Genomic DNA, 14,163 nt, shown 5'->3' with positions numbered 1-14,163 from the left:
AGAAGTTGTGGGTTTCCATCATATACTCTCTTCCACGTTCCTTTTGTCTCTGGAGGAACAGTGCTGCTCATTGCACTGGAGGGAAGCAACTTTTGTCACTGGGCAGGGGAGAGGAAAAGCTGCCCCTCCTTTACCTACAATTTTCAAGAAAAAAACAAGAAGAAAATCCCCAGGCAGAGAGCAGGGCACAGGAGCAGTTAGGGGGTGAATTTCAGGACAACACAACTCTGTTCACAACACTGAAATCCTGGTCAAGCACTTTCTTTTTGGTGATTATAGGCCTGTTGGACAACAAGGAATAACTAATCTTTTTTAGTAACAAGGATTAACTCCTCTTTCACAGACACACACACTTTGACTAAGCAGAATCCCTCTCTTGGCAATGAGAGAAATTACTGGTGATGAGTCAAATTGCCCTCTTCCCAGTAACTAGATTTTAGTATATGCAAATGATGTTTTACACATTTAATGACTATATTTATTATCTAATTAAAGCATTTTTTTCCAATTTCTAAAAAAATTAAAAGTTATTTGGCTATTCATTAGTTCTTCGAATCATCACAAAATCCTTTTTGAGAAGTACCAAGCACTGTCTGAGTAGTGCAGCTTAACAGCATTTGCAAAACCACTTAATGTGGGTGCTAATTATAACACAAAATGGTAAATGGAAAATAGAATAGAGGCGAGACAGCTTAGTGAGGCTAGACAGTTGTTTAATGAGATCCAATCTTGCTGTCTGATTGTCTTGACAAAGAAAATGTGGGGTCAGTTCTGGTGCTACACAGGAAATCCTTAAGACACTAGATGAAAACAAAATGGGACTGAACAGACAAAGTAGGGGAAGAACTCTGAAGTGAGGTGCTGGAGGGAGGTGCTGGATCATGCCATGAGACATGAAGAATGGGCTGGAAATAGCTGTGCTTGAAACAACAGATAGAATGAAACATTGTACAGGAGGTGTCTGATAACCTTCAAGCCTGGGGTAACAGAAAACAGATAAAAATCAAAGTTTCAAAGTAAAAAATGGGAGTAAGAGATAACTAGTGAAAAAATCGAATATATTCTGAGACCTTGTTGAATAAAATAGCAGGAGAGGAGAGAATTGCAGGTAGATCATAGCTCATTTAGGTGCCACTGCTGTGATTAGATAGTGGAAGAAGGCAAGCAATGGTCTCATTGGTCTCTGATGGACCACAAGTGATTCTTAGAGAGCTGACATTTATGCCATGGTACAAAGCATCACTTAGTCTTCACTGGAGTGGTAAAGCATCATCCTTATCCTACAGGGATTTATTCAACCTTGAAGAGGTGCTTTAATAACACATGGGAATAAATGGGATGAAAAAGCAGAATGTCAGGAAAGGGTAAAGGTTTGTTTGGATGCAAGGAGAGGTTCAGAGGGGAGGCAGTTGTACATGTGAAGTAGAAGTAATGCTGTTGAGATGAAAGGGAAACTTTTGTGCAAGTAAGCTGAAGCCTGAGTGATTCATAGCTCTGTTGTGGTTGGAAATTAAGAAGCAGTGCTGCAGGATGGGTGACCAGAGCAGCTCAAACACTTGTCCCAGCCTGGCTGTGGTGTTTCCTCTCCCTCCCTCTGCAGCCTGGGCAGGAGGCACGAGCTGTTCAGAGCACAGCCAAAGCTGCTGCCTGCAAGCCCTGGCTTGGATTTCTGACTCTGAGAAAATTTTGAGATGAATGTCCTCCAAAATGAAGATAGGTTAAATGAGTGTCTGTGGTAGGAGTCCCTCTTGGGAAGCAAGTCTCCCTCCAAGGGCCAGCCAGAGGAACAAAGCCAGAGGAACCTGGCAGGCAGTGATGCTCCAGGGGCCTGCTGAAGCTGCCCCATGGACTCAGCCCATCAGGCTGCCCCAGCACACTGCTGTGTTTGTGTGTGCTTTTGGGTTGATAATGAGTTGGAGTTGCATCTCTGCTCAGGGAATTTAATGAGCATTCTCTGGGACATAAAGAATTTGTCATCCTTTCAGTGTAACAACTGTGCCAGTTTAAAAGAGGTGGGGAAAGACAGCAAGGGAGTTTTAGCATTTACTAACACAGAGAGATGTTGAATAGAATGGCAGACTAACTTCATAGTGAGCTTATCACTCTGCCTTTGGTGCCTGTGGCAGTGGCTGACTGCTGGGGTGATACCTGCAGGTATATTTTCACTTACCTCATGGACAGCATTTTCAACCACAGGATATTTTCACTTGCCTCATGGGCAGCATTTCTGGCACAAGGAAGCTATGGGATGTAGCTGATTGCATCTGAAAATATACAGTTAAAATGTTGGGGGTGTGAGTTGGTTGTGGAACATCTGACCAGAGTTTCTGCCAGGCAGAGGGAGCCATTTATAGTGATTTTTACAGCAGTGATGCCTTCTGCCATTGGAATATCCTCAAAAAAAAGAGAGAGGGGGAAGTGCTAAGTCCATTACCAGGATGGTATCAAGAACCTTTCCTGCTTTTCTCTCTGGCAAAACTTGTTGCTTCTCATTTATTTCACAGCAGGATCCCTCCCTGTGATGTGTGTGTAAATTGCCCCTGAAAACATTAGGAAAATGAGTGTTTTGGGCTTGAGATCTATTTCTTCAGGGGTGGTGGCTTTTACAATGAACTATAGCACTGGAGTGTTACTATAGGCTGTAGTTTACCGGGTTTGTCTGCAGAAATTTATCCTAGCTCTTGAAGAACCAAAAAAAGGTGTTCCTAGATCTGCAAATCTCCAAGGCCTGTGTGAGCAGCACCAAGGCTGCCATCAACCCCCACCATTCATCCCCAGAGCTCCCCTGCTCCTCTCCAGTCCCAGCAACAAGGAAGAAAAGCACAAGCATAAGTGCCCAGCAGTTGCTTGCCAGAGGATCTTTTCCAAGTACCAAAACTCAAACAGCTGTCTTCTTCACAGTTGTGGTGGAAAGCAATAAAGTAACCCATTTATTAGATGGTAACTGCTTAGGGGACAGTGGAGGGATGTATAAACTGCATTCAGTTCATATAGAAGGGCTTGTATTGCAGATAAAGTGCTTGAGGGAAGGAACACGCTCGCTCTCTTTACGGTTTCACAGCTTGTGATTTCACCATAATGCTGGAACATAAAGCTCAGAAAACATTCACCACTACATTTTCAATAATGCTTTCACTATGTACTGGTTAACTCAGGCTCTCTGTGGAAAAATGGCTTGTCCTGATGCTGTTGTGAGGCAGTGGGAGGACCAGGAGCAGAACACAGAAGTTCTGTGTCCCTGTGCTGTGAACTCTCCCATGAAAACACCACCTGAGCAGGTGGCACAGTCACTGCCCCACAGCTTGATATTTGTACTGAGCTGACTCTGACCCTTCTTTTGAGAAATATGCTAAGAGAACTAAGAAGTAAGAATTAGAATTAAGGGAAGAGGAGCTGATGTTCTTAACAGCTATTACTTTTTCTTTCTGTCTTCAGTGCAAGGAGTTCACCTTCCACACTGGCTACGAGGTGCTCGTACAGCGGCTGCTGGAGGGGAAGAAGATGTGCAAAGATGTGGAGGATTTGCTCAAGCAGAGGTATGAAAATCAGAGTGGAAAAGGTGTGAATAGCCTCCTTTTCTGTCTGTTTTGGTGTCTGGAAGGGACTAGCAGGCTGTTTCTCATAGACAAGCCTGAGTGATTTGAATCCCAGCCTTGTGATGTGACAGTAGATAAACAGAAATCTCAAAGGCTTGACAAGGCAAGAGAAAGCTGAAAGAGTCAGAAACCCAGAGCTCCACTAGAACATTCCATTACGGGTCCTGAATCACACAGTAGCACCTACATCCACAAGTTGCATTTTCAAGTTTCCCCTTTTGCAGGGCAAAAATGACTTGCACATTTTTGTTTCTCTTTGAGCTCGCTGTTGCCACAGGCATGTTTCAGCTTCCTGCCAGTGCCAAAAACGAGATCTTTTTTAAATACAGAGCTACATTAAATGCTACCTAAAGCCTTACCCAGATGCCCAAACCAGCTCATGTTGTTCACCAACCTTAGCAAGCCTTGAGTAAAGATGTAGTTTCTGTTTCTGATTATGTGCTCCTTGGTGCTTCTCAACAGCAGCTATGGACAGCTGACAATTGTGTGGATGAGAAAATACGTATCACACTGCTGCTCTGGCTCCTTTACCATTCATTTTTGTAGTTGTGACTTCAAAAAACAGCTCTGAAATTTGGTTCTGTTTTGAAGTGGCTTCAGCAGTTTCAGCATGCAGCATGAAGCACACACTTGCTCAGACTTGATGTGTAGGAAAGACCACACAAATATGGATTATATATCCAGCAGGCAATCCCAGAGCAGCTCATCTCAGCACTGTCACCTTATGAATATTGCTCTGCTTTCCTGCTTTTTCTTCCCAGACTGTCCCCATCTAGTTTTTTTGGGTTTAGGATGGTTTTCTGAAGGCTATTTTTAAAGCCCTGGGACTTTGAAGGGGGTGTGAGCTGTCAGACTCAAAGATGGCTGTTTCACACAAAACCTGCAGCTATTTAAGTTGCTTTTCTCGACCACCAGTGGAAGCCTGTTATATTGGCACACATCACACAGTCCTGAAGTCACATCTGCCTGATGGCAGCTTAGCTGCAGCTGTTTAAAACAGCTCCTTTGTGCCTCAGAACTCTCAGAGATCAGAGCTGCACTGCAGGGCAGTGCAATTCTGCATTGGAAGTTGCACATGCTTGTGTTCCTTCCAAAACATTGCAGAGCCTTCTGAAAGCTGCAGGATGAGGGTTTTCCTGGCTTATGGTGAAAGCACAAAGTTCTTTCTGCAGAGAAGAAAAAGTACACAGTCATTTTGCAAATGTTTCCATGAGGTTTTTACACCCCCAGGACATTGCAGAGTGTGAGTACATGTGTGCCTGTGTGTGTACGTGCTTGGTGGGGCTGAGGAAAAGGAGATGAGAAGTGGTCACTGAGTCAAAGATGGGATTTCCAGTTTACTGCTGGCACATGTTTGTTTCAGCTCACCCTCACATCATTCATAGGAATGACCCAGCAGAAGATCACAGATGGGATAAATCTCTCTTCCTAGAGGCTGCCCACACCATGTGGTTCATGTTGGGATTTCAACAAGGACTCCTGCAGTTTGAAACCAGCTGCCCTGGCCCTGGCCACACTAACACTCCATCAGCTTTCCAACCACAAATCCCCCTAACTGGCCCAGAGAAGGGCCCAAGAGGTTTGAGAGTGAGAAAGCAACTTCGTTCTGTATTTCAGAGCAAAGCCCAGGGTTAAAACACAAAGTATGTTCCATCTCTGGATGGCTGCAGGAAAACCTGAGCTGAGTGCAGGAGTACTGGAAAGTGGGAAAAGCAGCAGGTAGGTGTGAAGGGATGGTATCAGCCTCCTGTCAAATTCCTCTGACCCTGGGCTAGTCCGGACCTGTCCATGCTGAGGTTTCAGGAGCTGGGACTGGCTTAAAAGCTGGCCATGGTTTTTCCCATGATATACTTGTGTATTGAGCAAGCAAAGTGGGACTGCAGCACTGGAGTCATCCTCACTGCTGCACATGCACTGGGTCTATGCAAAGCCTCTAACACAGAAGTGTTTCTTGATACTGAAATCAGAGGAAAATTAATGTATTCTTCTTCTGCAGCCGTATGTGTCTGGAGTGCATTTGCATTTTGATGAAATGTCATTTATCTCACATGAAAAAGAAGTGGTGTCTCTGTGGCCTGTGACCATATTTTGCCCTGTTCCTTTAGCAGGAAAGCCAAAGCAGTGCTGTAGGAACACCCCACTAAAATAGAGCTGTTCTGAGTGCAGGAGGGCAGTACAAGCAGGATTCCACACATGGCAGCCACAGACAGAGGCCAGGAGCACTTTCTGCTCCTGCTGCAGGGCCAGCACTGCTGCTCCAGCAGCCTGACTGATCTCCTTGGGCTGGGCAGAGTCCTGGGATGAGCCTGCCTCAGGTGCCAGGACATGGGATCGCAGCACAGCTCCTTGGCTACAGGGCCAGGAGCTCCCAGAGCCCAGGGCCAGCGGGAAGGGCGGTGGGGAGTTCCCAGGGACCCCAACAGCTGCTGGGGAGCAAAACTGCAAGAGCAGCCCTCAACTGCTGGAACTCAGCAAAGACATACAAAGCACCTCCTGGCCAGCCGGGAAGACTGATGGGACTAAAACCCAGCAGGGTTGTAGGGCCTTGCACCCACATCAAATTCGTTTTTTGAGCAAAGAGTACGTTTCTCTAAGGTGCCAAGTTTCAGGGCAAAACGGTTTGAAATGCTTTGAAACTGCTTCTGAGAACTGGACTTACCCTAAGCAAAATCATCCCTCCCCCCAGGTGCTAGCACCAGGCTATCTGTTCATTATTTATTCTTGACCATTCAGTAGTTTTTAGCAGCTACTCAAAGGCTGACAGCTTGGTTCCACCCTAGTCTTGCAGGAGAAAGGAAGTAACACATTTAGTACAAATATTTTTTTAAAGAGAATACAAGTTTCCTGCAGTGCTGGGGCAAAGGCAAAGGCAAAGGAATATTTGTATTTATTTATTAACCATAGCAACAGAACTACTTTCCTGAGTCACCAGTTGCAGTTCCCCATTAGGTGAGATGCCACAAATTGTCTCTTCCACAAAGCTGCCCCAGACAACCACCAGGGCTCCTTCCCCTCAGCTCCATGGCAGCTCTTCCAGCACTGCCTCATCTTTCTAATGGATGGAAATATTCCTGCTGCCCCTGGTTCTCATTTATTCTCAACAGCTCTTGAACGGATCCTTTGGAACCTGCTCTTCACTTCCCTCACATCTGGTGTTTTATGAATGGAGTCAGTTGTCATTTTTAGGTTCCTTTTGCTGTGTTCTGAACACCTTCATCTCACCTCTGGTCACCTCCTTCTTCCCATGAATCTGTTTTGGGGGCAGAGCTGCACACAGCATTCCACACTGATCAAAGGCATGAAGATGGGCTTCATTTCTATCTCATTTCTTCCAGAAATAACTTACTCAAAATATTTCAGAGGTTGACTAACAGCACCAAGCTTGAGGAGTTGGAGAAATGAAAAAAGTTGCATTTCTGATGTTTTGCACCTCAGATACACTTGCAAGATTTGTGTAAATGTGATCCAGGTACCACTAAGAGAAATTGAGTAAGTTTTTCTTTTAACAGAGCACAGGCAGAAGAGAGATATGGGAAAGAGCTGGTTCAAATAGCCCGAAAAGCAGGAGGACAAACAGAAATCAAGTAAGGAATTCTTTTATTATTACTGCAAACAAAATGGTTTTGGAAGAAATACTAGAGTCCTGTGTTTTGCCTGTGGATGGGGTCACTAGCACTCACTTCAGTGCATTACACAGCTCTTCACGAGGTATAGGGCAAGTGGGGAAACACCACAGCCCTTCACAGTGGGATTCACAGTCTGTGCTTGGAAACTGCCAGTAGGTTCTTTCCAGAGAATTTTTTTTTTTTTTTTTTTAATTCATAATGTTTAATATTTGCTTCCAAAAGCAGACTAAGTGGTAGGGAAAAAAGAGAAAGGAAAAGGTTGTGAAATGTTTAGAATGGGGGCTTGACAATTCTGGAAAGATGGTGAACACTGAGAAACTGTGACAGAACAACTAAAAAGACCCCAAAATCAGCTTCTGCAGGAAAAAAAGCTCAGCTTAGGAATACAAAGTGTAAATCTCTTTGAAGGGACCTAATTTGAAATAATTCAATGGAACTACTGAAATATATTAAGATGACATATATTTTTCTCTGTCTCCTCCATTACTATCTTAAATTATGTATAAATTGTGTTGGGAGGGGAAGATAGATGTTGGTATGGAATTTAACTTAATAAACACTGCTGATAAACTGCTGCTATTATTGATGGCAGCAGCTATAGTGGGACATTTTGTCATTATTGGAAGAAGTAATAATACAGTAATAAGGTGGCAGAAGATGGAGATGTGAGGTCACAGAAGACAATCCTGGAAGAGAAGACCTCAATCTAAACACAAAGCAGCTCTATTGATCCCTGGGGGCTGCTCCCCTCCTCCAACCCATAGCTCATTTCTTAATTGCAGTCTCCTTTTCACACTGGTTTATCACTCCCAGTGCAAGTGGTTTCCTGTCCATATTTTCTGGGGAAGCCTGGCCCCAAAGCCTTGCCCTGCCCTGGCAGGCAGGTGCCAGTGCCCCCGGGGCTGTGTCACCGCTGTGCCTCGGTGCTGGCACGGCCAGGCTGGCACAGGCACTGCTGGGTCATGCCAGGGGAACATGCAAGGTTTCCTCTGCCTGGCCCTGAGCAGCACCCAGGGCTCCCACAGCCCTAGGAGATGGCTTCTGCCTTCCTGCTGCCTCAGTCCACTGACCTAATGGGTGAAAAGGAAGGAGAAGAAGAAATATCCTGAAATAAAAACATCACATTAAGGATGGATGGGCTCTTCTCAACCCAAAGGCTAAGATCAGCATTCCAGGATTAAAGAAAGGCTTCACCTCAACTCCTTTTCTGGCAAAACAGGGCAGGCAGAGCAAATGTGTTCAGAACAAGCAGCTTTGGCTGCCCTTCAGTAACTTAGTGGACAATTCATGGGTCTGCCTTTTCCCAGGAGATCATGAGAGCTTGATTTAGGAGCAGAGCCAAGTCCCAGTATTGGGATATGGATCCAAGTTCCCCTCAAGTTGGGGGAAGTTTGGACTTGGGCCCAGCTCCACTTTGATCCAGCAATTTTGTAGCTTGGCATGGGGGGAAGGCTGAAGACAGGAACAAAGCTGTACTGCAGAGCTGATTTACTGTGTTTGCATAACCCACACCTGGTCAGGGAGAGCTCTGGCACTGATGTTTTCATCAGAGCAAGTGTCTCACTGTGCCTGTTCTGAGGTGGAGAGGACACTCAGCTCTCCCTCATCCAGCATCCTCTGATTGTTTAAGGAATTACACAGACAGGGCATTTGTCCAGGGCAAACAAAAAATCAGAGAAAACTAAAGTCTGTCCAGGGCTGGAACAACATAAAAAATGCAGTGTTTGGTTTTGATGCCTTAAAGTTGTTGAATTTTCTGTGTCTGTGTGTTCTCCTCAGTGTGAAGTTTCTGTTTGTTTATATGACATTGATTGCTGGCAGCAGTGCTGCCCCAAGGTCAGTCCTTCAGGGAGGCTTGAGGGAGGGAATCCATGTACTGCCTAGAATAAGAAAAGCTTGAAAGGACTATGCTGCAACTTTCCCTGTGCATTTTTCCAAGTGTTTCCTCTTTATAGGACTCCCTGTTGTCATCCAGCACACTAGGTCCTAATAGAGTTACAAGTACTTGACAGGCTGAACAGGGCTGTTCACATCTTCAAATGCAGCTTGGGTAGCAGTACTTCTTAAAGCCTAATGTGTTTGTACTTAAAACTTCCATCTGACAATCATCACGAAAAAAGTAGCTTTCAGGGGTTTTTTGCAGAACATTTTGCAAACCTTCTTGTGCTGTACTATGCATGGCAGAGGAGCAGGAATTACTAATTTTAAATCAGTCATTTTCTTGCTAATGCAAAATTATTATCCTTTAGTCTTAAATTTAGCCACCTTCTAAATATCTCAGATACTAAGGCTTTCTGTCCCTTCTGAGAAATTATTTAATACTCCAGTAGTTCCCAATATCAGGAGGGTACCTGATACCCTTTCAAAAAATCAGTAAAAAGGACATAAAAAATGCATCCACAACAAACACCCAAAATCTTCCAGTATGAGAAAATTCCCAGAAGACCTTAAGAGAAACAACTGCAAGGCCAGGGTTGATGTTTCAACACAGTCAGCATAGGCACAAGACAAGGTGCAGGGAATAAGACCAGAGCAGCCTAGAGAAGGTGATGGCACTCTGCACCAGGTAATGGCCATTGCTGCAGAAAACAGCTCTCTCCCAAGACTCTCCTATATTTTAAAAGCTGTTATTTTTGAATCAAAGAAAAGAACAATTTCAACATTTTTTCAGGTTTGCTCCTTCTCCCCCTAAATTCTGCTTCAGTTGGAGCAACTTGCTGAACTCAGCTAAATGTATAAATAGATTCTACTGCCCTTTTTTGTTCACCAAAGACACAGATGAAGGAATATGCTGCTGACTCAAAAGAAAGATTGTAGGGAAGGCTTACTGGGATGTAACAGCAACTCTGGGACCACTCTCTGCACTTTTCCTTGTTTTTAAAAAAAGCCAAGATGGGCTTTCTAAAAGAAGCTGGTGCTGGATACCACTGACAGAGCAAGCAAACACATCAGCTCCCAGCTCAAGAAATAAAAGTTCCCTCTAAGTGTTATCAGCCAAAGGACACCATCACTCCATGGTCCAGGTGCTTGTCGTTGCCAAAAGCATCTCAGCTGGTACAAATCCTTCCACAGGGAGGGAGCTTCCTCTTCCCATGGCACAGCTCTCACTCAGCAGCTGCCACAGACCAATGCACAGAAGGATGCTCACTCTTCAATCTAAGACTGCAAGAAGGATCACACAGGCTCAGACTAACCCCTTCAGCTTAGTGCTCTGTCCCCAACACTAGATCCCAAGGGAAGGGGAGAACAATAGGGCAAGCATATGAAGATATTTATTTTAAATGGTCTTCTAACCACAGCAATCAGTAAGTTCACAGGATGCCACACCACAGCAGCTTTCTATGGAATAGTCTCCAGTGTTTTGTTCTTTTCCTTATTTAAAACCCTGAAACATTTTAGCATCCACTGAGTCAATAGGTAAAGCAATGTATGCCTGTTATCTCACTTTTTAAACTAAAAAAAAAAATTAAATCTTCATCATCATTTCCTGGTCTCTACTCAGAAAAGAAATTCTAAAAAGGTGATGACAAACCTATAGCCATGTTTTCTTGGCAAATGACAGCTTATACCCATATCCAGCAGGAGAGAAAGAACTACAGATTTTGGAGTTTGAAGTGCATTATTTGTACTCTCTGTGGTGCACACATGGGAGAGGATGTACAGAAACTGGGATTTTCAGCCAAGTCAGACTGACATCACAGTTTGCTGGGAGTACACAGCAGTGACGCCTCTCACACTGGAGATGATTCTCAGCAGAGCTTGTGCATTCAGGAGGAAACACCTTTCTGTGCAAGGTGCCTGTGAATTTCCATGCAGTGGCTTTGGGCAACTCTTCAGCACAGCAGCATGTAAGCAGAATATGCTACAGAGCCCAGTTCTCAGCTGCATGTTCAGCTTCAGCCAAACCAGGGCCTCTGGGAGCTCTGTTCTTCTGTAAAATAACTGATGTAAACACACTTGCTAGTTACATTCTGCCTAGGCTGACAACAGCTATTTTTGTCATTTGCTCTGCTTGTCTCTTCTCATGTTTATGATTTCCTACATTTTTCATCCCTTTTTCCCACCACCATCTCCTTAGGACCTCAGGAAAGGGTTGTTCCTTCAAGCCCATATGTGCTCTGTTTTTCTCTGCAATGCCTGAAATAGAACATTTCAGTGAGTGTGAGGTGAGGGCATCTGAAATGAAATGCCAATTGCTGCTTCCTGTGGATAAAAATAGTGCATCTGTCACTTAATATACAGAATCCTCTGTATTATTCCACACAAAGCAGGCATTTTTGAACCGAAGCTAAAAGACAGTTTGGAAGGTCACATCCTTCCATGGTTGCTTATTCTCCATCCAAATATTCTGAAACCACACAGAATTTATCCACTAGAACTTTGAACTTTCAGGACTTTGAAAATGGACCTAAGCCTCTGTCCCTGTTAAATTCAATCTATATAAGCTCTCTGGTGATGAGGACAGGCATTTTTGAGCAGTGCTGTTCTCTTTCTGAAAGATGTGAGGAAATTTAGTTTTATGTTAAAGGTACAAAATTTGTTTTGACTGTTTTAACCTTTGATTTGGATGGCACAGCTCCTTCTGGAGATCTAATTTGTTGCCTATGGGCACAGATTGACAGGTAGGAGAAGAAACATGGAGATGTCTTCCTGTTTGCTCCCCTGCCTCAGTAAAGTGTGGGGTGACGTGTCTGTGCTCCCAGTGAGCAGCCCTGGATGATGACACAGCCCCTTCCCCTCAGCTCAGGGCTGTGCCACTCCTGACTCCCACCTGGACATATCCAAGCAGCAGAACACGGATGTGAGCTCCCCACAGCACGAGAGGAGCCCTGCACACAGGCTGCTGCTTCCTTAAAAGCCACAAAATCCCAAAGCTGTCGCTGAGCCCAGGCTGGTGCACAGTGCAGCCTCTGCAGCAACTGATCTGACAACTCCATATCACAGCCCAGCTGGGACCTGGACAGAAACCCTTCCACTGAGGGGTGCTGCCTTTCTGTTTGTAGCTCCTCTGAGGACAAGAAAACATCCTGGCAAAATCCATCCTTCAGTGCTCCTGCCAAGTGCCTGCTAAAGAAGGCCAGACCCTGCTGTGTGCTGGCCAGGGCTGCCTGGTGGCTCAGTCACCTCCCTGCCAGAAGAGCACAGCTCCTCCCCTTCACTTCTCTTCTGCCAGCAGACACAGTCCCAGGTGTGAATTATTGGAGACCAGATGGTTTCAGATGCATTTCCCCACACTTTGCTGCCACCACTGGGCTTCACAGCAGGAATTGTTGGTAAAACCACCCTGGGTGTTCCCTGTGTGCCAGGAGGGAAGGCAGATGTAGAGGGTAGCCTCAGAGGGGACTGTCACTGCAGGGTCTCACAGCTCTGCTTTTGGGATCCACGTTACCCGAGGCTGAGGGCAGGCAGGACTGCTGGGAACTGTCTGTAGGGTTCATCTGGCACACACTTCTCTCACTTTCAGAAAAGGTATTTTTAAAAATCACAAGAACAACTGAACATTGTAGAGCATACCAATGTCAAAATAGAAACCTACCAGAAAGGAAGGTGGGGTTATTTCACACTTCTATTCACCAGGCAAAGGTAGAAAAGAAAGGAAATTAAAAACGACCTGTGGTTTTCCGGTTAGAAGAACCTGTTTTACCTTCCTGTGTGCAAGATATAAAGGGACTCTCTAAATTACTCAGTTACCCAGTGTCTAAAGGCAAAGTACTGGGAAAAAATGCCCAAACTATCAAGCTTAAAGTTGGAAAAGTTTAAACAGACGAAAGAGTGTGGTGCAGCAGTGTACGTGGTGAGAACAGCTGTCACCAAAGCACTGCCACTGGCAGGGCTCTGCTAATTGCATCTCTGGTGCCACAGAATTCAGATTCTGATGGCTGTGAAACAGCCAACAGAGCAATTCCTGAGGGTCCCCGTGGCACAGAGGACAGCTCAGTGCTTCAGCAAAAAACAAGGTACAAAAACAGAGAGAAAGCAGAAAAAAGCATAAAAAGCCAAACAAGGCAGTAAGAACATTGCAGCCACTAGATGGCAAAGCCCCCTCAAAGTTGCTGCGTGGCTGTGGACAGGCTCTGGCTGCTCCCTCCCATTCCAGGGCCAGGCACTCCTGTTTCCTGTTTCAGAATGAATTTTGACAAATCAAATCTTTAAATGTACAGCAGGGAGTCGTTTAACAAACACACAGAGTACATTTGTGTGCAGCCTTGTTTTCAAGGAGACACCTGCAGGATTCTCCGTGGGGGAGGGCCCAAAGGGAAGGCTGGAGCTCTGTCTTTAGCCAGAGTGGTTTAACAGTCTTCCAGAACATATTAAAAAAACAAAAGGTGTCAAATTTTCAGTGTTGCTTGAATTGTTTTCAACCCTTGGTTTTCTAATTTAGCCACAGGACAAATATAAAAAAGTCAATTGCTACCAGAATGTTAGGCAGCAGCATCTACTGAGGATAAAACACTCTTTGAGAGTGTCCAGGAGAGTGAATGTCCTCACTTTGGATGCCTCAGAGTAAAGGCCATATCAATCCCACTAGAAAGCCAAACCCACCCAGAAGCAATAGGTAAGAGGTGCTGTGCATCCACACCAGCACAGGCAGAGTTAAAACTCATCTGTGTATCAGCTGCAGGAGTCACTTCCATTAAACCCTGTGAAGCACTGAAATATTTCACTGATATAATCAGAACATCCAGGAGCAAATCTCTGGCACTGCTGCTGCAGCCCAGGACTCATAAAGGGAGTCCTGATGGATCCACAGGTCAAAATTGGATTGATTTATTCTCTCCCACATGTATAACATGGCATGATGACATATTTGCTGCTCCCTTAAGCCCTGTAAGGATGTAAGGATCCAATTCACTGATTTTAGAAAATTATTAAAAAAATAAGGAAGGAAATGGCTTAACTCTATTTCAATCTACTTGTACCAGTCAGCAGCTCTGGAATTG

The 14,163-nt window shown here is 44.8% G+C and overlaps 1 protein-coding gene across 2 annotated transcripts in view; it reads left to right on the top strand.

Moving 5' to 3' along the window:
* Positions 1-14,163, top strand: part of PSTPIP1 (proline-serine-threonine phosphatase interacting protein 1) — a 47,998-nt gene that overhangs the window by 12,594 nt on the left and 21,241 nt on the right. For both annotated transcript variants that reach the window (XM_056499980.1, XM_056499979.1), the window contains 2 exons: positions 3,436-3,536; positions 7,106-7,180. In XM_056499980.1, the coding sequence (XP_056355955.1) occupies positions 3,436-3,536; positions 7,106-7,180 (176 nt within the window). The remainder of the gene's footprint in view (positions 1-3,435; positions 3,537-7,105; positions 7,181-14,163) is intronic.

The sequence above is a fragment of the Oenanthe melanoleuca genome, chromosome 10 (assembly GCF_029582105.1).
Source record: "Oenanthe melanoleuca isolate GR-GAL-2019-014 chromosome 10, OMel1.0, whole genome shotgun sequence".
NCBI lineage: Eukaryota > Metazoa > Chordata > Aves > Passeriformes > Muscicapidae > Oenanthe > Oenanthe melanoleuca.
The sequence above is the reverse complement of the archived record's forward strand: the minus strand, read 5'-3'. Positions and strand labels throughout refer to the sequence as shown.